The sequence below is a fragment of the Pseudorasbora parva genome, chromosome 4 (genome assembly GCF_024679245.1).
Source record: "Pseudorasbora parva isolate DD20220531a chromosome 4, ASM2467924v1, whole genome shotgun sequence".
Classification (NCBI taxonomy): domain Eukaryota; kingdom Metazoa; phylum Chordata; class Actinopteri; order Cypriniformes; family Gobionidae; genus Pseudorasbora; species Pseudorasbora parva.
In genome coordinates, this window is record NC_090175.1 from 9,674,460 (window position 1) to 9,698,597 (window position 24,138).

Here is a 24,138-nt window from a genome sequence, read left to right on the forward strand (position 1 = left end):
GTTTTACTGTGAATATACATTTGTTGTGATTGTGTATGTATATTTGAGTATAAAGAATGGCTTTTATTGAAAAAAAAAATTAATTCTTTAAATTGAACCGTTTATTACAACTTTAATGTCATCCAATGTTGTTTTATGGCTCTTGTATTTTTCAATTAAAAGTATTGTTTCAGGCTCTGGTACCGTTTTAAGTTTTTCACCAGCATCGTAAAAAACCCAAACGATACCCAACCCTAGTCCATACTCTCCTTCCTCTTCCTCCTTTTTTTCAGCTTGCATTAAAACTACAGTAATCAGTGTGATTCATCTCGTTGTATTTGTTTACCACTCGCCCGTGCTAATCATTATTTATCCGTCTGCACTACTGTCGGTCATAGACTACTCTTCAATGTGTCATCAGCGTACAGTCCACTTGCATGTCGTACCCAAGTGTATAAGATCCATGTCGTACAGTGTGATTTGTAATGGTCTTATAGGATTGCTGAAATCGCACAGTGTGTAGCAGGCATTTAACGCAGGGCTGAGTGATTCCTCAAAATAGAAAGGAAATTGTGATTATGGCTTAGTGCACTTGTCAAATCACAAAGGCTGTGATTTCATTGCATAAACTCTTCTTTTACATTCGCCAGTGTTTTCAGTGTCTCAGAGTGGCACGGTTCACTGGACCGAGCTCCATCTGCTCTGAGTTCAGGTTGCTTAAGTGCATTTGGGAGCCCAACGTGCACAAACCCTCTTCTCAAACTTGTCAAGAGAAGCGCTGTCTCAGCGACAGAGAAGGGATAGTTCAACTAAAAATGAACTTTCTTTAATTTACTCTCCCTCAAGTTGTTCCAAACCTGTATGAGTTTCTTACACAATATATTTTAAGGAATATGGGTAACCAAACAGTTGATGGACCCCATTGACTTCCATAGTATGGAAAGACCAAACCCCTAAAATGAATGTAATTCATAAATAAAAATCACTTTTATATATTTTTTTTTTCTCCAGTTTTTTAATGCAAATTTGGAATTTGTTTTATTCAAATTACTAGATATTTTTCTCAATAAATAATATAATTTAAGCACATTCTTTCAACTAAAATTATAAACTCTTCAATACATGCAATAACCAGCTCAAAATATCTCACATTGGGTCAATTTAAGTGTCTTTGCTGACCTCTTGTGGAAAATATAATACCATGACATTTCATGACTTTTGCCACTAGATGGCCTAATAGCTCCATATGGAGCAAATAAGCTTTTCCGCTGGGTCCTAAAGCATTTTTTTTCTCCTTCCAAAATCTGTTCAGAATGCGTTCAGATACACATGTAGACATTATAAATGGTTTCATTGTGCATTTTAGGTTTATCCATGTACACTGAAGCATTCTTTGCATTTCATTAATTCCTAAGGGGGTCAAACTGACCTGCGAGGGAAGGATTTGTTACTATTTTTATTACAACCACATAAACTCCTCGAATCCAGTCAATTTATTTTGGTGTATTCGCGGTTTAAATGCGTCAAAAGTCCTAAGGTTCATTGGAGTGAAGTCCACTTTATTCATTTTTAAATGAGTAGGTTAAAATGACTCGCGGTAAGGATGAGGATTAATGCTTATTTTCCCATCTCAGAACTTTGAGGAGTATCCCGAGCACAGGACGCATTTCTTCTACCTGCTGCAAGCCGTCAACTCCCAGTGTTTCCCAGCATTCCTGTCCATCCCACCGGCTCAGTTCAAGCTGGTCCTTGACTCCATCATCTGGGCCTTCAAACACACCATGAGGAATGTGGCCGACACAGGTGGGTGGAGAGACTAGAGTTAGGACTACAGTTGAATTTAGCTTTAAAGGGATAGTTCACCCAAAAAATAAAATGTGATATTTATCTGGTTACCCCCAGTGCATCCAACATGTAGGTGTGTTTGTTTCCTCAGTAGAACACAAATGTTTTTTTAAAGACTTTAAACCGTTATCAACCGTTGCTGTGTGCCGGTCATATAATGCATGTGAATGGGTAACAACTCAATGAGAGCAAAAAAAACATGCTTAGACAACATGCACAAAGAGCCCTGTGGCTCATTACGACACACTGATCTTAAGACACAAAACGATCAGTTTGTGTGAGAAATCGAGCTGTATTTATATCATTTTTTACCTCAAATACAACGCTATATCCAACAGCCTTTACGCACGTCACTTCAGGTAAGGTCAAAAACAAGCGCTGGCTCATATATCCCATATTCAGAGCGTGTATTATTGACCTTACCTGAAGTGAAGCGTGTTCCAGGTTGTTAGATATAGCGTTGTATTTGAGGTAAAAAATGATATAAATACGGCTCAATTTCTCACACAAACTGATTGTTTTGTGTCTTAATATATCATTGTCGTCGTCATGAGCCACAGCGCTCTTTGTGCATGTTGTCTAAGCATGTTTCTTTTGCTCTCATAGAGTTGTTACCCATTCACATGCACTATATGACCGGCACACAGCAACGGTTGAGTTAAAAATCTTCATTTGTGTTCTACTGAAGAAACAAACACACCTACATGTTGGATGCACTGGGGGTAAGCAGATAAACATCACATTTTCATTTTTGGGTGAACTAACCCTTTAACCTGTATCATTTGTGACCTGCAATTGTAATGTTTCTGACTCTGTCACATGCAACATAAATGCGACCGTGTGTGTTTGTGCCTCCAGGGCTTCAGATCCTGTTCACGATGCTGCAGAACATCGCACAGGAAGAGGGAGCAGCTCAAAGCTTCTATCAAACCTACTTCTGCGACATCCTGCAGCACATTTTCTCGGTTGTCACGGATACTTCTCATACGGCTGGTCAGTTGCTAGGCAGAGGGATAGTGACATGTTGACGGTTGAACTGATGGAGCCGTTATTTTGCACAAAACGGCTTTACGTCACACAAAACACTGTTGAAAACAGGAATCAGATCGTTTTTCACCTTAACCACTTCAGCTCTGCAGCTTATTTCGAATAATTGACGTATGCAAATTTGCACCCAAATGTGGGGCACATTGCTGAAGTGGCTAAATTGTACGAGTAAGTGTGTGAGTGAGCGAAAGTGTGTGTGTGAGAGTGAAAGTGTGTTTGTGTGTGCACATGAGAGTGAGAGCGAGTGCAAGTGTGTGTGGGGGGGTTGTTTTGTTTCATTTTGGCCATTATTTTTATTGTCACACATTTTGCCCCTAAATTCTCAATACCGTAATGCAAAATAAGAAAAGTGTATAACAATTAAGGCATGTATTTATTAATGCAAATTTGAAGCACACACTAAAAACACACTTGTTCTACAGTAATTCCTTGATTCAGTGTGTGTATGTGATGCATGATCTGTGTGTTTTGTGATGGGCAGGTCTGACGATGCACGCCTCAATCCTCGCCTACATGTTTAACCTGGTGGAGGAGGGTAAAATCAGCGTAGCTCTGAACGCAGGCAACGCGGGCAACAATCAAGGCTACGTGCAGGAGTACGTGGCCAACCTGCTGAAGACGGCCTTCCCACATCTGCAAGAGTAAGCAGAGCCTAGAGCATGGGGTGCTTCCCAATTCTTATTTGTGCATCCTCGTTTCCTTTCCTAGCTTCCTTTCCTTGCGAGGAAAAGACGCGAGGATGGAGGAATTCAATCAAGTGAAATGATTTATCCTCGCTCCCTTTAACGTCACTTCAAAGCGTGTCAATTAATGATGACCACTGCTGGATTTAGTCAGGATTCTTGAACATTGGAGATAATTATTTATGTTGTAAGTTTAAAGGTGCACTATGTAGTTTTTTTGCAGTAAAATATCCAAAAACCACTTGGCCAGTGTTATATATTTTAGTTCTTACAATATCCCAAATGTTTAATGTTTGTTTGCATGTTTTCAAAATGCATATCGCAGTGGCACGCAATATCTGAATGATTTTAATAGGCTACTTGAAAATTGTGAAAAGTACGTTTTAGGTCGAATCATAGAGCACAGAATAGACTTGACACACGACTGTTACTTGTGGGACTTGCTTGACGTTAAAATTAGTTTTAAACGCAATAATTTGCGGGGGAAAAAACACAAAAAAAACAGTCATACACCGAAAACGTGAATGATTTTTATCATAAATGTTTGCTAAAAAAACTGCTGGTCACTTTCAGAAGTTGTAGTGATGCTTTCTTTTCCCAAAAACAATGTGAAACACAAATGTTTCATTCTCAATTTTACATTTTACATTTTTATTTTAATTTAATTCGATTTTACACACTAATGGCGATATCATATTGAATATCGCATTATTTAACAAGATATTGCATATCGCATTTTTCTTCAATATCGCTCCGCCCTAAATTAGAGAATTGAGATCTCCTACAAGATGGCTAAGCTCCATCGGTTTCCGAGTCATAGGATGGAGGAGCGAGGAAACGAGGAGGGATATTGAGAAGCACCCACGGTGTCTGTGTTTTCAGCATGTTTTCAGTGTTGTGTGTTAATCTCTGTGGTGTTTTCAGTGCCCAGGTGAAGGTGTTTGTCACGGGTCTGTTCAGCTTGAATCAGGACATTCCTGCCTTTAAAGAGCACCTCAGGGACTTCCTGGTCCAGATCAAGGTATGTCACTTCCTTCCTGCGAGCTTTTTACTTCCTTTTTCTCTAGTCGTGAACCAAAGCCACAGAGAGAATTTCACAATAGAAATAGATATGCATATGAGCAGGGTGGGAAATAAACGTTTCCCCAACAGCTACATGTATAAATACCCACTTCATTTTTATAGTAGTATTTATATACACACACACACTCTCTCACTCCCTCTCACGTGCACACACTCCCTCTCACGTGCACACACAAACACATTCACTCACTCACACACACACACTTTCGCTCACACACACTTACTTGCGCTCTCTCTCTCTCTCTCTCTCTCTCTCTCTCAAACACACACACACTTCCACTCACATACACACACACGCACACACTATTTTACTTACAAACACAAAAACACTTTCACTCAAACACACTTGCTCACACTCTCTCACACACACTTTCTCTCGCTCTCACTCACACACTTTCACTCTCAAACACACACACTTTCACTCACACACTTTCTCTCTCACAAACACACACACACACACACTTTCACTCTCTCAAACACACACACACTTTCACTTACACACACAAACACACTTACTCACACTTTCTCTCGCTCGCTCGCTGTCTCTCTCACACACACACTCTTACACCTACTCTCTCTGTGTGTTTGCAGGAGTTTGCAGGCGAGGACTCCACAGACCTCTTTCTGGAGGAGAGGGAAGCGTCTCTGCGTCAGGCTCAGGAGGAGAAACACAAGCTCCAGATGTCTGTCCCAGGAATCCTCAATCCCCACGAGCTCCCGGAGGAAATGTGTGAATGAGATCATGTGCAGCTTCACACTCACGAAGATTCGTTCACACTCGTTCGGGGGGCTCTCTGAGCGCCTCTGTCAAATGTGTGCGTGTGTATAGAGAGGTGGCAGTCAAATGAGGACAAATAGGAAAATGAATCCAGATGTTGGTTGTTTGTCGACCCCCATCCATGCCAATATGTAAATTAAAGACATGTTTGTTATTAGTTTCCTGGCTCCTCCCACTTGTCCCAAAATCCTTGGTTTTACATAACAAGAACATTTTATATAAAGGAAGCGGTTGCTGTCTAATCTTCTGTATATCAATTCACTGTATATGCATCCATTTTTCTGTTCAGCATGTTTGCTTATTTCGAAGCACATGACTAATCATTTTAATGTTTTCTCCGCCTCATCTAATTGTGAATATGTAATATACAGTATGACAGGCCGATGAAGACGGACAGTTGCTGTGCGGGACGAGAGGTTTGCTCACAGGGACGTTTCGTTGTGGCTTGTGTACCACAGCAAGTGAATGTGACGGTTTAGGATCAGCCCTGACGCTGTTCCTACGTTCTTTATTGGGGGGGTTGAGCGTGTTTATATATATATACATATATATTTTCCATTTGATTGAAATGTATGGGAAAGACTGAAGTCTTTTTCATGCTACAGACTCGTGGAGGTTTTTTTTTTTTTTTTTTTTGCATAAGGATGTCATTATGAGGGGTTGTTCATATCATCCTATTTGTAAAGCTGTGCATTAGTACTATGGAAACATAAAGTTGGTTATTTTTACAAAGTATTGTGTGTCTGTGTGTTTTTCATTAAGCTCGTAGGACTGTAACGCTGCTTTTACTAGAGGAGCTCATCAATACTGAAGGAGCAATTAATAGGATCAAGCTGCTTTGTGAAGAAACTTCCTATTCCCAGTACCAGGGGGAAACAAAATGCTTAGGATTTATCAAAACAACATGTATTGGTGTAATGCACACTATCTGTTCAAAAGTAAAGCCTTTTCCAGTGTTTTAAATGCTGTATCTTGCTTGGCAGGACAGTTATTTGATCAAAATGACAGTTAAAAACGGCAACATTGAAATATTTCAATTTAAAATGATTGCTTTCTATTATTTTATATGTACTTTATCATTACTCTAGTCTTCAGTGTCACATGCTCCTTCAGAAATCATACTCTAAAATGATTTGCTGCTCTAAAAGCATTATATCAATGTTTAAAGCATTTCTACTGCTTATTTTTGTAGAAACTTTTTTTTGTACAGAATTCAATGATGAACATAAGTTTAAAAGAACAGCATTTGAAATAGACATTTTTGTTACATTATAAATGTCTATATTCTAACTTTTTATCCATTTAATGCATCATTGCTGAATAAAACAAGTGAAAATCCCCCTGTGGTGGAAATCAAGTTTTTAATGTTTATGTGTATGTGGTGTTTTTAATATGCTTTCAGACAAACCATGTGCAAATTCACCAGTCAACACCATTGCAGAGTTTTTTCTTTTAAACATCAGTGAACCAATCAAAGATTTATTTTTATTTAAGGTGCTGTATGTAAGTTTCACTTTACTAAAGCATAAAAATACGCAGGCAAGGCCGTAACCATGTCTTGAACATAGGGGGGCACCAATTGTGTACAATTTTTATAAAGAATAAAGAAACCGAACAGTGAATGAAATTCTAGGTCTAATTCTAGTTTGAAAATTATCCTTTTGGGACTATTTTCAAACAATATTTGCATTCATTTGCGTCAAATATATTACTTTCGTAGAAGTTTTGTAAACCATGGAAAAGGTTCTGGGTTCTAATCCACCCTTGTATGTTTTTTTTCTTTTCTTCAATTAAATCAAACAAGTTCATCAATGATTGTATATTAAGAGCAGGGTTTCTGTTGCCAGTTTGTGGAAAACACTGCCTAGCGCTACAGCCATATAAGCCAGCAAATAATCTGGGACAAAGATCGCAGATTCTACCTGACTTAAAAAGCCTCGACATCCATCAAAAATCTCTATGAACGAGATCGCCAAAGTCACGTGATTTCGGCATTTTTAATCATGAATCCATACGCTGATTCATAACACTCAGAGACTTCAGGAAGCTGTGTTTTGAAATCGGCCATCTCTTTATAAGTCGCTATATATTTATTTTTTTGCGCTCAAAAACTATTCTCGTCCCTTCATAAACCACTGTAGTGAGATGGGCTTTGTGGCGACGTCTTTAGTGCCTTTATGGGTCTTAAGAGAGGACTTTATTATAGTTCCTTTCTGAGCCATCAGATTTCAACACAAATATCTTCATTACGGGTCTTACGGGTATCGAACGACATTAGGGTAAGAAATTAATGACAGAATTTTCATTTTTAGGTGAACCAACCTTTAACGCATATTTGGTGCTTTCATGGTTTCTACCAAAGATAAAGTCTGTGTCCTGGTTAAAATAGCTGATTTCTTTGGATTTAAACATTTGGGATATTGTATGTACACAAGCCAACAAAATATATAACCGTTCTAGTGTTTTTTTGTGTGGATATTTTAAAACACAAATCTTACATACTGTGCCTTTAAGAGATCAAATAATTGACGACAGAGGGACTTTAAAAAAAATCTTACTGACCCCAAACTTTTTGAATGTAGTGCCTCATTGCATTGGAAAGGAATGAAGATGATTATATTGACTAATCAATAACCCTTAACTGTTATAAAATTATACAAAACAATGTGACTCTGAACAGTAGTAGAAAATTAAAACATCACACGTACACGTGCTCGACTGCATTTCTCGCGAGATTTCCGAAGAAAGGCCGGAAGCAGGCGGATCCGACGAAAACAGCCGATGTGTAACAAACGGTCGCCCCTCCCTTTCTCTTTGCCAGTTTTCCGAGAACCGCCGAACGCACTACGAGAGGACTCGGCGGAAATAGCCGACGTCGCGCACAACGTTACCCGCTTGCCTCCGAGCGATCACGAACATTTCCGGAAAGACCCGAACATCTCCGAGGTCCCTCGGCGGAAACAACCGAAGTGTAACTCCCGTCCCTGTTCATCATGGCTGCCGTAGGTGCTAGTCTGCACAGTAACGCTCTGCTCGGAGACTGACTCTCCGCTCCTTTAGTGCCTCACATTTACTGTCTTCACCCTCGACATTTCGGCAAATAATCCCGCTTGAATGAGCCCAAACCTCCCTGGTTGTGTTGTCTCAAAATAACGAGCCCTCATCAAGCATTTCGTCGGGCCTTAAACACCCCCTTAAAAAGACAGAGAAAAACAGGCAACATTTTATTTCTCCAATGGTCTGAATACACTTTCCGCCTTTATGAACCATGTGTGAGAACTGCGCCGAGCTGCTGGAGGTGCTCAATGAGAGTAAGTCAACTGCATTTTTTTTAAATGTTTGTTGTGTTTTTGTAGTTGTTTGCAGCAAGTTGTTAGCATGACTGTTCGAGCATGCGTCTCACTGCCTCACATTAGCGCAGATTTTCATGTTTAGTATTTTATCTTCTAATCGTTTGCCAACACGTGCATTTAAAAGAGTGCTCAAGCTCCTTTTGGTTGTCATTATTTGTGTTTTGTTCGATTTTGAGATCTGTTTTTATGAATGCAATGCTATCAGAACGTGTTAGCCCCATCCTTTCAGCGTTAAATCGCCAATCGAGATTAGCTACAAAATCTGCCGTTAACTGTATACGAAAACACCAGAAAACATTTGTACGTGTGCGTGTTGAACATCTTTTTGTTTTCATATGTTTGGAGGCTGATTGGAAGTTGAACTGACATTAGCATTAGCTTTAGCAGAAGTGTTTTTGACATTGTCATCCTTCAAAATGCACACAGATCAACATCTGATCACCCTACACAATCCAAACCGCACCATAATTCTGCTTGATCGAGTGATTTACGACGGATAAAGTGCTCTGACAGCCGTGATGCGAGTGTTTTTGCCGTCTTTGGCCCGCTGATTGCTGCCGGACAGGCAGACAGTATTTGTGTTTGTTTGCTTTGTTGGATGGAGAGAGTGTGATGTGGATTAATGCGCTTTAGTTTCTTTCCTTCAGTACTGATGTCTTGGTATGTAAAAACAGGGACTGATGCTGTAGCTGCTGTGCATAGATGATTATACCATACTACTGTGAAATATACTATTGGATTGAAGGTTTACCATGGTATTGGCATGGCATTTTGAATAATTACTATGAAAAATGATTTTAAAAAACACGACATTACCATGGTAAATTGCAAAGATATTGTACTCTGTTGGTATAGTTATGATGTCAGATGGTACTTTTTGGATTACATGATATTTGCATGATAAATCAGTGAAATTACTATGATACGTGTTAAAAAAAACATGACATTACCATGGTAAATTGCAAAAACATGGTAGTCTGTTGGTACAGTTATGATGCCAGATGGTACTTTTTGGCATAAACCATTGTACTGCAAGATTACATAATATTTACGTGATAAATCAGTGAAATTACTATTACTATGCACGTGTTGAAAAACATGACATTACCATGGTAAATTGCAAAAACATGGTATTCTGTTGGTACAGTTATGATGCCAGATATTACTTTTTGGCATAAACCATTGTACTGCAAGATTACATGATATTTACGTGATAAATCGTTGAAATTACTATGATACAAAAACAAACAAACATGACATTACAATGGTAAATTGCAAAAACATGGTACTCTGTTTTTATATATTTTTTTTAATAAATGATAGCATGTGGTGATATATAATATGGTCCTACTTAATGAGCGGCACACTGATTTACCAATAGTGTGCTAAAAAATACATGATAATGGAAAAAAAAAAACTAAAATATTACTTGGCTGCACGATTATGACAAAAATCATAATTGTCAATTATTATCCCTCGAAATTGTAATTGTGATTTATTAATTAGGATTATCACAAATTACATTGAATGATGTTTTGAATATCTTTATGCCATTGTTTGAAGCGACTGCATGCCATATTATATCAAAATAAACATTGCTTTTCTATAGCATTAAGCCTCAAATGTTCTTTAAATAATAATAATAATAATAAAAAAGCACAAATATGCTTGGTATTATAATTGTATACTATAACTAAAATTAAAACAATGGGGGAGGGGGGCTTATTCTTAAGATACAGAATAATGTAAATTTTCTCTTTTTTTTTAATCGGGCCTTTGAACAATTACATAATTGCAATTACAAATGCGAGTAATTGTGCAGCTCTAATATTACTGTTACCAAGTGATAAAAACATTATACTATCATGTTTCATGTCCAAAAATCATGATGTTATGATACCGTAACCAAAATGCTAAATCCATGGCATCGCTATAGTAACATATCCAAAAACATAGTCATACCAGGGTGTTTTGTTAGTAGTGACTTTGCTTTTTTAATTCTGTCAGATTGACTCTCACAGGTGTTGTTGGGCTGTCATCACTCAGATTGTCATATTGCACCAAAGCCTGAAAGTATTGCTTCTCGAAGAGGTGAATGTCATGGTTTGTCTCAAACCATCAGGATGAATTTCAGTGGGATTTTTGTGCAGATCTGTTGTGAAGCTGCAGTTCTTAATTTCTGAAGTGTTATGCACACCTCGCCTCTATAGAGAGAGGGTTGCCTAAATTGTTGTGAGAATTGTCTGGTGAGGTCATGTGATCTGTTTAATCTTCGTCTGTTTGTGATGATATCAAAAGTATGTATGTATGTATTTATGTAAATACACACACACACACACACACACACACACACACACACACACACACACACAAACTATAATACTGAAGATCAGTAGTGCTGCTGTATGAGTATGATTTATAGTGTATTAGTGAGTGAGTTATAATGTGTGTCTGAAGTGAGTGGCAGGCCCGTATGTGCATGTGCAGCTTAACATTTGACCCGTCGAACGCAGTGCTGTGTAGATAGACAACAGAAACACACCCTTTATTTGTGTGGGCCAGTTTGAGTGTGTTAATCTGACAGTCTGTTGTGTGTTTGTGTTCAGGAGAGATGCTTTCCTGCTTAAAGGGATAGTAAGTTCACCCATCCGTTTGTGTGAGAAATCGAGCCGTATTTATATCATTTTTTACCTCAAATACAACGCTATATCCAACAGCCTGGAACGCGTTTCACTTCTGATAAGGTCAATAATACATGGCCTGGCGTCGTGTACGACATCACTTCCGGTATACACGATCTGGCGTAGTTTACGCCAACGCCAGAAGTGAATCTCGTACACGACGCCATATTGTGTATAACCAAAGTGATGTCTTCATACGTACACGACGCCAAAGCGTTTTGCTCTCATAGAGTTGTTACCCATTCACATGATTATTATGACCACAGCAACGGTTGAATTAAAAATCTTCATTTGTGTTCTACTGAAGAAACAAACACACCTACATGTGTTTGAAACTTCACATTTTCATTTTTGGGTGAACTATCCCTTTAAATGTTGTTTTGCAGGTCTGTCTGTCTCTCTCTCTCTCTCTGTGTATGTGTGGACATGTTTTTTACAAAAACATGTAAGGTACAAAAGCTTATAAATCATACAGAATAAGTTCTTTTGAAAATGTAAAAATGTCTGTAGTTTTGTGTGATGGGCAGGTTTAGGGGTAGGGTTAGTGTAAAGGGGGAGAATGGACAGTATAAAAACCATTACGGTTATGGAGAGTCCCCACAAAGATAGCCTGCCAGACTTGTGTGTATGTTTCTTTTTGTGTGTTTGTCTGTCTGTCTGTCTGTCTGTCTGTGCGCCTGTGCGTGTGCGTGCGTGTGTGCGCGTGTGTGTGTGTGTGTGTGTGTGTGTGTGTGTGTGTGTGTGTGTGTACTCCCTGTATTTGTCAGCAGACATCTATTTATGCATACTCTGTAATTTCACATTTTCTGAAAGGTCAGAAGCAGCCAGACAGTCACTAAACCAGTTGTGCCAGACATCATAAAAAGATATGAATCATAACGCTTTTTATTTTTTAAAGGAATAGGTCTTCTTTGTAAACGAGACCTGACATTATTTACACACACTCACGACAATCCAAACCCGTTAGACCTTGATATCTGATGATTTAAACTAGGGATGCACCGAAATGAAAATCTTGGCCGAAGCCGAAACCGAATAATAATGAAATGCTTGGCCGAAGACCGAAGGCCGAATACCGAACGCGGTGTTTCGCATTTTTTCCATTTATTTGGCAATTTTTTTTTACCATTACAATAATTAAATAGTAAAAATTTGCTTTTTACAATTTTGTGTTGCTTTTCAGAGAAATAAATCAAATAACAAAAATACAATTTCAAAATATTTATTTAACACTGAATTTTTTTTACATTCCAGCAGATATTATACAAACTAAGCACAACATAACTTAAAATAAATAATTAGTAAAATAAAAAATATATTTTTATTTGGCCATCTTAGAAGCCCCCCTTCTTGAATAGCCTATGTTAGGCCTATAACTGACTGCTGAAAGAATGTAAGTCTGTATGTCTACAACAACTAATGTGCATTGAATAGTGCAAAAAATGTGGATGAACCCACAACAAATAAATAACTGTCTTAGACATAAGCCTACTTAGCCTACTTCTTCAGGAAAAGTGGCAGGTTCTTCTTTATGAAAAGTAGCTTCTCTGCTTTCTCACATGAAAGTCGGTTCCTCTTCTCATCGATGACATGAGCACTAAATTTCAGCACTAAACAGTGCTTCCACACTGCTGACATGTTTGCTGCATAAAGCACGCAGCTCTCACTCTACGTGGGTTACTTTTTGATCGCGTCATTAAAAACGTCATTGTTCGGCCAAAATTATTCGGCCTTTTTACTTATTCGGCCGAATGCCGAAAGTGCTTTTTTTGGCTATTTTCGGCTGAATAATTTCGGTTGCCGAATATTCGGTGCATCCCTAATTTAAACCGTTCACACAGGCTTTGACCTTTGAATATTTAAAAACAACAAAAAATTTAAGCTATATTATAAGTCATCTGAAGTTAATGTTTTGAGTGAGGAACAGACCAAATTTAAGTGATTATTTCCTGAAAATCTTCCCTCTCTATCTAAGCTCTTGTATCTTGTTTTGCATATTCAAATTTGTTTAAAGGTGTAGTTCACCCAAAAACCAAAAAGTGCTCCACACGACTCCAGGGGTTAATAAAAGCCTTCTGAAGGGAATCAATGGGGTTTTGCAAGAACGGATGTTACTGGAAATCAGTGATTTATAGTTCATAAAGTTATAAATAGGGATTTTATTCTTACAAAAACACATGGATTTTCTTCCTTTATTACCCCTGGAGCTGTGTGGAGTACTTTTAAGATGGATGGATGCACCTTTTTGGGCTTTAAAATCTCTATTTTCGAGATTGGTTAGCTCTTTAATTTCAATTGTTTACAAGACAAGAAGGAATTGACTTAAAGTTAAATTGAGTCTGTTCCTCCACACACTTTTATGGTGCATTTTCTGAGCTGTATGTAAAAGAGCGGCTTAAACAATCTTCAAAATATTGTTTTTATGTTAAATAAAGTCATATGACAAAACACAAATTTTCAGGTGAATTATTTCTATAAGTCAATAAGGTCAGACTGTTTTCCCCCTGAAAGCACAGAATAATGTCATTCATTCAGTCTGTGCTGTTTTTCTTTCTTTTTTTCCTGTGCTTTTGTAGTTTTGAGCTTTCAGAATAACGGCTTTGATAACGGATCCTCATATCACAGCGCCGTCAAACTGTTTCTCAGCCGGCCGTCAACACAATGCCCTGAATTGTTACTGTAGAGCTGTGTGGAAGGGGCAGAGAAAAAAACACAGGAAAGCCGTTTTACAGAAAGCAAGAAAGAAAGGAATAAAATCTCATGTAGGTCAAGGCTACCCAGCTGCTCGAGTGAACTTTACCACCCCACGGTAGCACTGCCAAGTCCAGCTCCTCCTTTGTCGCCGTGGAGACCATTAATTGTGCGGTGTGTGTGGTTGTGTGTGAATGTTAAGGTACTGCAAATCAGGATGTCATGTGATCGTCTGTAATGATCACGCTTGGTGTTCAATATTGCGATGATAAAGGCAGCAGTGGTTGCCAGAACTTAATCGGTTTAAGTTGACAGTAAAAATGTATATTTAATTTACTGAAATAATAAAATATATATATATTTTTTTACCTTTTTATTATTGACAACCACCTTAAAACACAAGTGGTAGAGAAACCAAGTTAACAAGTACACAAGTAGCTTTTCCACAGACTGAAGTAAATGCTAATAGCAGTGCCATACACATAAATACTAAAGTAGTGCAATAACCATTCATTTAACCACATGAGATGCAGCATAAAACCCCAATGTACATTGCTAAGAGGAAACAGTTATTTCAATTAAAAACCATCACATTTCACTCATTGAATTAGTTTTTTTAACTGTGTATAATTTGTAAAAAACCTTTTTACTTCAAAAAATTGTCGATTTTTACAGTATTGTATTGTAAATGACATGACATTTTCTTTTTAGGGAACTTTCTGTATTTAAGTTTAACTGCAGGTTAATTTTTACAGTCTTTAACGTTAAAATTACAATAAATTTTATAGTGTACTGTCATTCTGTCTTGACTGTTATCTGCCAGTTTTACTGATTTTCATTAGTTTTTTGTGTGCTGTATCACTATTGCTCTTACTTATTGATTTGAAAAGAAAAACTCTAACATAAAGTATTAAGGGGGACCTATTATATCCCTTTTTACAAGATGTAAAACAAGTCTGTCCCCTTGTGTATGAGTGTGTATGTGAAGTTTTAGCTCAGAATACCCCCAGAAGGGGGTTATAGCTTGTTAAAATCGCCACTTTTTAGGGGTTAGCAAAAACATGCAGTTTTTGGTGTTTGTCACTTTAAATGCAAATGAGCTTTCAAGAAGAGGGTGGAGCTTCAAGAGCTCATGCTCCGGCATACAGGCAACAACAAAACTGGACAATCTCACGCACTGAAAATGTCAGAAACTCAGTGTTCTGCCTTATAGGGATATATTGTATATTATAGTCAAAAGTACCAGTACTTCGGTACCAAGCCGGTACTGAAATTAAAAAAAATGTGACGATACCAGCATTCACTTCTCCAGGGTGTATTCGGTACCTGCAGCTGTTCTGTCCCTTCCGTGTTTATCTATGCAGGGCTCCAGACTGAAGCCAAATAGTTTCTATGAATATTAAACTGCAAAATACTATTTTAATATTACTCCCTGCATGTTCTGCGTCTCTGTGTGAATGATGCGCAGATGCACGGTGCCGTTTGCAACACATACACACTAGTGCTGCAATGACGCGTCGACGTCATCGATGACGTCGACTACAGAAATACGTCGACGTTCGTAAAATGCGTCGACGCGTCGTGTCAGACGTTCATCTCGCGTAATGTTGGCTTCTGCTCCTGGTTCTATCACAAAAACCTAGACCCCGAATATCAAGTATGGGAATACTTTAAACAGAGGCCAAACAGTGTTTCCCACACATAGACTAATTTGTGGCGGACTGCCACATAATCAATAACAATAATCAATAACGGCCGCCACATTCGTCATTCATTCATTTTTACGCTATTTAAAAGACGCACGCATATTCGTTTAGCTGCATTTCCTTAAAGGGGGGGTGAAACACTCAGTTTCAGTCAATCTCATGTCAATCTTGAGTACCTATAGAGTAGTATTGCATCCTTCATATCTCCGAAAAGTCTTTAGTTTTATTATATTTATAAAAGAAATATGGGCTGTACCGAGTCTTTCCGGAAAAAACCGAGAGCCTGGAGGCGTATCGTGTGGGCGGAGCTAAAGAATGATGAGTGCGCAAAGCGGTGACGTCCTCAAGCGTGGAGAAACCCATCTATCTCAGCTAATACAGATAATGATCCACAATCAAATCTGAGGCTGAAATAAATTGAACAGGAGAAACGGCAACATCAGGATGTCCATCTCTGTGGTATGTACTGTATTTAGGGGCCTTTGTGTGCAGTTTATGAGGACATGATTCGGTTTATGGACTATTGTATGTGACTAGACCTTAGAGGTAGCAAGCAAAACGGTTTTGCACGTCAGAGTCAGAATAGTGTAACGTTATACAGAACAACAATGGAGTAACCGTTAGCGCATTTGAATGACGAAGCACGCGATCGTATCGTTTACTGATGTTTACTCATGCGACGGTAGCCAATAGCAGAGACATTTGAAGTTGATTTACTCACCGGCATCTTCCAAAGCAGGACCGCTCTGTCAAAAACACACTTCTTTGGTATGATTTGGTGAAGTCCTGTGACAGCAGTGACCGTGGAAATCCACTTTGCGACGCGACTGAAGCGATGCCTTGAAGCTTCCCGTCATTTCTGCGTTCAAATCGGTTCAAATGCAGCGCTGCCTTCCCAGAATGCTGTGCTGAAGCGTTGAAGTCGCTCGACGTCACCCATAGGAATAAAGTGGAGCGCGGCGCGTCATAAGTGTTCACGGACGACTGGATCTGCACCTGAGAGACTGTTTATGGCGTGCATTTCCTCTCTCCCTCTAGTCACGCGCGCGCACCCTTCCGGGAGAAGAGCCCGTACAGCCCATACAAGGACCTTCCGCTCTATTTAACGTCAAGTAGACCCATACTCGAAAAAAACTCTCCGAAACTTGTGAGAAACCGGAAGGAGTATTTTTAACACAGAAATACTCCATCAAACGTCCAACATTAGTTTTTGAAACTTTGTCTATGTTTAGGATGGGAATCCAAGTCTTTAACAGTGTAAACAGCTCAGTATGCATCAAACAGCATTTCACCCCCCCTTTAAGTTCTCTCTCCGCCCTTTTGCGCGTCTCTTAACTCACTCACACACACGCGTTGCATTCGACCGTAAACAAGTTTTATTGCATTTTGGCTCATTTAGTATGACATAGCTTTTAAAACCAGAGCAGTTGAATAACAGAGTTGCGACACGCCTTCATCACGCGGCAGCGCGGTCACGGCGCTCATATAATTCTAAACAAACCAGCGCGGTGTCAATCAATACAGACCAGTGTTTCCCAACCGGGATCCCGAGCAAAAGTTGCAGGGACGCACTTACACTTCGGTTTATCTCGCATCTGATGACGCATCTTTAATATGGGTTGTAACTTGAAAATAATGCTGTAGCCTATGTTTCTGTCGATGGATACACGTGCTGACTCCTCAGGTATGCACTACAACAACAGCGATAATAAAAGAAAAACGTGGGCAAAACGGTCTCTCTTTGTAAACTTTATAAAACGCATGCGAGTGCTGCCGTACGTCCGAATATGAGCAGTCATTTTTTTTTTTTTTTTTTCACAGTCATTACCCCCGTGTAGCCAGGAGACTCGAATGAGAAGATCTGTCTTTGTGCACTCGTCCCAAAGCGCGCAAATATTGAGTTATCTTTCAAATCCTGTGCTTAAACGGACAAACTCACAAAAAGTATGTCAAAATGTCATAGCCTACTCTATGCCTTAAGTGAACTTTATACAGAAAATACGACGACTATCCGTGGGTCTTAAAGGGGCAGTAGCCTTCATATGCCTAGCTTATTTTTCACTTACTTTACTTTTAAATGCTTGTTATGTACTTTTTACTTATAATGATAATCATCATAAATAATAAATTCCTTGAATTTCATGCTAATTTTTTTAAATAGCTAAATAAAACATTTTTTTTTTAGCTGTGGTACCGAAATTGGTACCAAGAACCGTAATATTTGTATGGTATCGGTACCGAATACTGGAGTTTTGCTACCGTGACATCCCTAGTGCCTTATATGTTCGAACTGGAGTCGGACAATAATGGAGACACTCAAAAAGGGACATGTAGAGTGCAACAGGACGTTTCTGAATGATTATTTGCTGAATTTATGTAGTGGATGACTGTGCAGTTAACTATCTTCAAGTCATCAATTTAGCATGTTACATCATCATAATCTATAAATCGCTGTACAGGTGCTCGTGTGGGAACTGCTGTATATATTCAGAGATTATATATTGTGCATGGAGATACACTCTAAAAATAGGGCACAATGTACTGTATTAATTTAACAGAATTTTCTGTATTTATAATTTTTTATTTTGAACATCATTGCGTTGTGTTTTATGGTTAACGGTAATGTCTGTAAAATGACTGGATAAAGTCTAGGTAATAAGCTGCCAGTACCTTTTCTGTTATTTTACGGATTTATATTTTACAGGGTAGAACCGGTATTAGTTTAGTTTAATTGTGCAGTCGTTGGCGGGGCCTGTACAAAGGGACGTCACGTTGCTCAGAAAATGAAAACGTCTTGTTCTATGAGACTTTTTTTGAGGTTTTATGGGGATTAAAAAAGGACTGGGTGGGTTTGTACCATTATAGGCTGGCTGTGTACGCTCACTGCCAACACACATTTATATCCAAAATAAAAATACACCTTGTAAAAGTGAATTTGGCATTATAGACCCAAGTGTGTAAGTTGTGCTATTTGTGTATTTGTGCTAGTTTGCTGTGTATCTCTAACACTGATCTGATCTCAGACAGACAGTCCCAGGCCACTTCATTAACGGTTTTCTTCTATCTCTCTCTCTGTGTGTGTGTGTGTGTGTGTGTGTGTGTGTGTGTCAGTCTCGGATGCAGACAGCTCAGACGGCCTGCAGCTGAAGAAGGAACATGCCTTAAGAGTCTTCACTTACATCAGCACATGGACACAGAGGTCAGCACTCGTTCACTCACACATTCACTTCCTTTATTCTTACATTCATTTCCTTTGCACTTTATATAGTCTCACATGAAGATGTTGTTACTTATATTGCAATTAAGGGTTTTTTAAATGCACACTTTTTATTATATGGTGTAATACTAAAATGGTAATATTTCTCATTTTGTTTTTATTTGGTGATTTTTATATATTTTTATTTAGTGACAATTATACAATTGTGCAGCCCTGCAAAACAAGCACAGCAAATCTGAAGTTTTTTTTATTTTATTGCATTTTTAATATAAAATCTTATTGGAAGAATTTATAAAGAATTTCCCCACAAATTGTGCATCGCTGCTTTCATTCATAACACTTGAATCTCACACATTCATTCACTGAAATCAATAATTCCCACTTTCATTCACTGATCCGTTCATTGATTCCCTCACTGGCTTCATTAATTTTCATTCACTAACCGATTCACCGATTTGCTCATTAATCGGCTCATTCATTTTCTTGTTCACTTACTGGGTGCGCCTCACTCAGCTCCCCAGTTCACTGGACAGTGCACCGATCGAGGAGTTAGCCATTTTAAGGGCTGTCTCGATTGCAAAGACCTTGCAGGGCACTGAGACGTAAAGCTCTCTAAAAAGTGCTCCCTAAAAGCTCCCTAAAAAGCTCGCTAAGGGTGTAACGGTAGACAAATCTGACGGTTTGGTACTTGCCTCGCTTTTGAAGTCACTGTTCGGTATGATTTTGGTACAGCAGTTCAATAAAATTGCTTTTTATTTATGTTTATTCAACAGTGGTTTACTGAAGAAAATGTGTCCTTAAATTAATTCAATTATAACAAAAAGCATCTTAAAGATAATGCTGTAAATATAGGGAGTCCTTACTTAGGCTGCACATCGTAATATTAAAGGTTAACATTAGAGGTCATATTAGCCTTAATTCAGTTATTTATTTTTAGATATAATAATCAACTCTCATAGGCTTCACATAAGGCATTTTTTACATAAATAAAAAATTAGATTTAGAAGTTATTAATCTTTGACCTGCTGTAGTCGTGTGTTGAGCACACTAAATGAGCACGCTTAGATGCAAACTTTTGGCCCTGTCCCAGACGGAACCGTAAGTCCTTGCGCTCTTCCTCCGAGTCCACACTTTCGTAATGTTATGCTGCTTTGTCTGTCAGGTAATCTATAGTTTTCAGTCATGTGACTGTCGCAGAGCCTTGGAGGGCAAAACTGCCATAGAACGCCATTGAACTGCAGCACAAACCTACCAAATTTCCATCTTAAAACAAAAGTTTGTGAACAGATTCACATTTTGGGCACTTATGATCCATGTACAGCACCTGCTGCAGCATTTCAATCACTAAAAACAGCAGGACTTTTTAATAACGCTTAAAGCTATGTACATGTGCTCATTAATGTATATTTACTTCTTTCAAGTAATAAAATATTCTCATAAGTTTATAATATGCCCCTGAATATACATACGGGTGAGGGGTTCGAATGCCGGTCGCCATGTTGGCCCTCCATCTTGAAAGTACATTAGCCAAAGAGGGACATACCCATAAATTCAAGCTTCGCCTTTCACGTTTTAACATTCGATGGCACTGTGTCGAATGTGAAGAGGGGGATTGCCATGTTAAACTTCGACTAAATCGGCCACCATAGGAGTTAAAACGAAATCAGAATTGAGAGGAACAGAAACTATTATTCACTGGATGGTCATATACCTTTACACCGCTAGATGGGGGAAAATATCACACAGTGGAGCTTTAACGCGAAAACACGACAGGTAAGTTGCACCAATAAGGATTAAATTAAGCAAATTTAACGCTAATTTGTTGATATGGGTTTTATTTTAAATCGCGGTGTTGCACCACTTAATTTTAAACAGATGAATTATGTCGCAAAAAACCTTTATAGAGCTGATCAAGCAGGTGGAGGGTGAACCGACGACAGGCTAAAGAATCTGCATTAGTGCAACCCACCCTTAAAGTGCCTTAATGTACTATAACAGTGATATTAAAATATGAAATTCAGTGTACACCTTTTTGATGACCCATACTATGAACAAGCGAGCAGTTGAAACCCAGAATATGAACGCAATGTGTTTTCTTTATAATGAGTTTCGATGGGAAAAACACCTAGCGAGAAACCTCGTGTTGCACTAATATTCTGTGTTCATCTGCTTTCCTGTACATCAATAAGGTGTATATTGAATTTTGTATTTTAATATCGTACTGCATTAATACTGACTACAAACCTGATAATTATGACAGGCGGTCAATGGAGGAAAGCCTTGTTTTGCCCTCTAGGTGGGCGTTCCTATAAGCGTGTAAAACACGTGAAGACTATGACTAGTCTTCATTGGGCTCGGAAAAAATGCACATTGAGGGTGCATATCGACTGCAAGAGTGCTCCTGAGCAACCTAAAATTACAAATTGGACACCCTTCGGATTTTTCGACATTAAAATTGCACGTGCCATTTAGGACAGGGCCTTTTGTGTGCTGGTTTTGGAAGGAATCTATGGAGTCAGACATTTGCTAAACAAGGCTGATTCCTATCACACACAGGGCAACTTTTTGAGCAATGTTGCTGAAAGATGTTGCTTGGGTACTTTCCCATTGAGAATGGGCAATACATTTCTTTTTGCATATCCAGATAGAAATTTGTTGCCCATTTTCAATGGGAAAGTACCCAAGCAACATCTTTCAGCAACATTGCCCGGCAACATTGCTCAAAAAGTTGCCCCGTGTATCATCCGCTTTAGTCTGTCTTCTTGGTAGCCGAAAGCGGCTTTTTAAATTAGCCAGAATATTTAATAAACAAGCACATAAGAGGTTGATGATGGTTGATTCTCTCTGTGTTCGTTTGCAGGCAGTGTCTGTGCTGTTTTAAAGAATATAAGCACCTCGAGGTGTTCAGCCAACTGGTTTATGCCCTCATTAACTTGGTCATCGCCCAAGTAACCAACCTTAGGGACCGTCTACGCAGTGACCATGGCAACAATAGGACTGAGGGGGCGGAGTCCGAATGGGGCTCCGCCCAGCTGGAGCCTTCGCCCAATGAGGACGAGCCTCTGAACGTGGAACGGGACTCTGCTGATGAGGACATTGGAGCAGAGGATGGGGATCAGCACAAGAACCAAAAGCAGGGGGTCAAAGCGGACCCCCAGCCCAGGCTCAGCGAGCCCGCGGCGGGAGAGAGCGAGAACGAGAGCAGCCTGGACCTGTTTGCATCCTGGAGCACAGAAGACCAGGAGAAACTGCTGCTGTGTGCTGCCAAGATCTTCCAGATCCAGTTCCCCCTGTACACAGCCTACAAACACAACACACACCCCACTATAGAGGTAATGCATGCTCGTATATATACCAGTCTGCATTTCAGAAGTGTTTTCCTGAGCCATTTAAAGGTGCACTGTGTAAGTTTTATCGACATCTAGTGGTGAGGTTGTGAATTACAACCGCTCACCCCTCCTTTTCGAAACACAGAGAAGCTACGGTGGCCCACACTGGACAAAAATGTGGTCGTCTGAGACAGCAGAGAGTAGCTAGCGCTCTCTAGAGCATTTTGTCCCTTTAGGGCCACTGTAGAAACATGATGGCGCAAAATGGCGACTTCACTGTAAGGAGACCCGCGGTGTATAGAGACAGAAATGGATCAGTCTAAGCTAATAAAAACATAACGGTTCATTATGGAAGGTTTTTATACACCACTCAAAACAGTTATGTATATTATATAGCATTTCTGTCAGTAGATCCTCATAAATATTACACACTGCACCATGATGGCTTTTGTATTTTTAATACATTTTTTAAGCTTTTTCTGTAGATATTACTGAATTTAAGTCATGCAGCCATGATGTTTTACATGTGCATTTATAATAAGGTGTCTGTGTAGTTGGCCTGATGAAAACTGTAACTCAAGTGTACAAATTGAATAAGTGAAGGATTAAATGCACGTCATGTGCCACTTATGTCTTTCTGAACAAGCTCGCAATGTCAAGGGCAATTGTTGTGCGCTTGATGCAAATATGTATTTACAGCACATTTTCAAAAGACAAATTATGTCTTTAGTCTGCCTGAAATCAAAATGTTGTTCCGGATCCATCATCGTTGTCAGTACCATGTATTTGCGCCCATTTATAGTTTATCAGAAAAACAAAGCACAATGAAGTTTTTGAATGGCATTTTTACTTCTGCAAACCTTCTGTCGGGCTCAATAGAGCCAATACACACACACACACACACACACACACGCATTACACACATTATATACCATTTTAAGTTAGTGCTTCATTATTCCTGAATCATTTGGATGAACTGAATAACCTCAACACACATTCCCAAGACAGAATGAAGAAGCTGTTTTCTGTGGATTTTGTGGTTGCTCACTACTGGTTTTATTTGGATTGCTGTTTTTTTCCTCGTTATTTTTTTTAATATCCGCTTGTTGTTTTTGCCCTCAGGATATCTCGGCACAAGAGAGCAATATCCTCGGCTCTTTCTGTGATATGAATGTAAGTCTCTCTCTCTCTCTCACACACACACACACACCATGATGGGCTTGATTACACCGTTTAGGGAGAAATTCACGAGCTCAATAGATGCTGAGTGGACGCTGCAATACTACACTTAACTGACTCTGAGGTGTGGCTTGTGTGTGAAAGTACGGGATGTTCTTTGTTTAAATGTTGGCTAGTGTAATTCATCCTCTCCCATGAATCATCTCTGGTTGTAGTAATTAAATACTAACTATTCATCACTCAAACTCTATATAAGGATGTTTTCTGTAGATCCTTTAAAGTCATAAATGAGGATCGTTTCGGCATGTCTTCGCAGTCTGTAAATGGCGCTGCCTGTGGAAATTTGGCTAATCAGTTAGTGTAATGTGTAATGTTGAATGTACGAAAGGCAAGGCTATTTATTAAATATTTAATTAACAATCACTTTTAACAAATACATATTTAATAAATATATGCTCACAAATTACACAGATCATGATGCAGATTTGGCTATTTATTATAATTAAACATTACATCAAATATTTTCACATATTATTAATAATTATATCTTAATTTTAATAGGTAATT

The 24,138-nt window shown here is 38.8% G+C and overlaps 2 protein-coding genes across 5 annotated transcripts in view; both read left to right on the plus strand.

Moving 5' to 3' along the window:
* xpo1a (exportin 1 (CRM1 homolog, yeast) a) overlaps positions 1-6,046 on the plus strand; it is a 42,101-nt gene extending 36,055 nt beyond the window's left edge. For all 4 annotated transcript variants that reach the window (XM_067440819.1, XM_067440822.1, XM_067440820.1 and 1 more), the window contains 5 exons: positions 1,614-1,782; positions 2,683-2,817; positions 3,353-3,512; positions 4,479-4,575; positions 5,229-6,046. In XM_067440819.1, coding sequence (XP_067296920.1) covers positions 1,614-1,782; positions 2,683-2,817; positions 3,353-3,512; positions 4,479-4,575; positions 5,229-5,375 — 708 coding nt within the window. In that variant the 3' untranslated portion in view covers positions 5,376-6,046. The remainder of the gene's footprint in view (positions 1-1,613; positions 1,783-2,682; positions 2,818-3,352; positions 3,513-4,478; positions 4,576-5,228) is intronic.
* Positions 6,047-8,385: 2,339 nt separating this feature from the next.
* The window catches only part of usp34 (ubiquitin specific peptidase 34), a 78,577-nt gene continuing 62,824 nt past the window's right edge, over positions 8,386-24,138 (plus strand). Inside the window, exons 1-4 of the mRNA XM_067440823.1 lie at positions 8,386-8,726; positions 18,958-19,045; positions 21,924-22,395; positions 23,515-23,565. Coding sequence (XP_067296924.1) covers positions 8,684-8,726; positions 18,958-19,045; positions 21,924-22,395; positions 23,515-23,565 — 654 coding nt within the window. The 5' untranslated portion in view covers positions 8,386-8,683. The remainder of the gene's footprint in view (positions 8,727-18,957; positions 19,046-21,923; positions 22,396-23,514; positions 23,566-24,138) is intronic.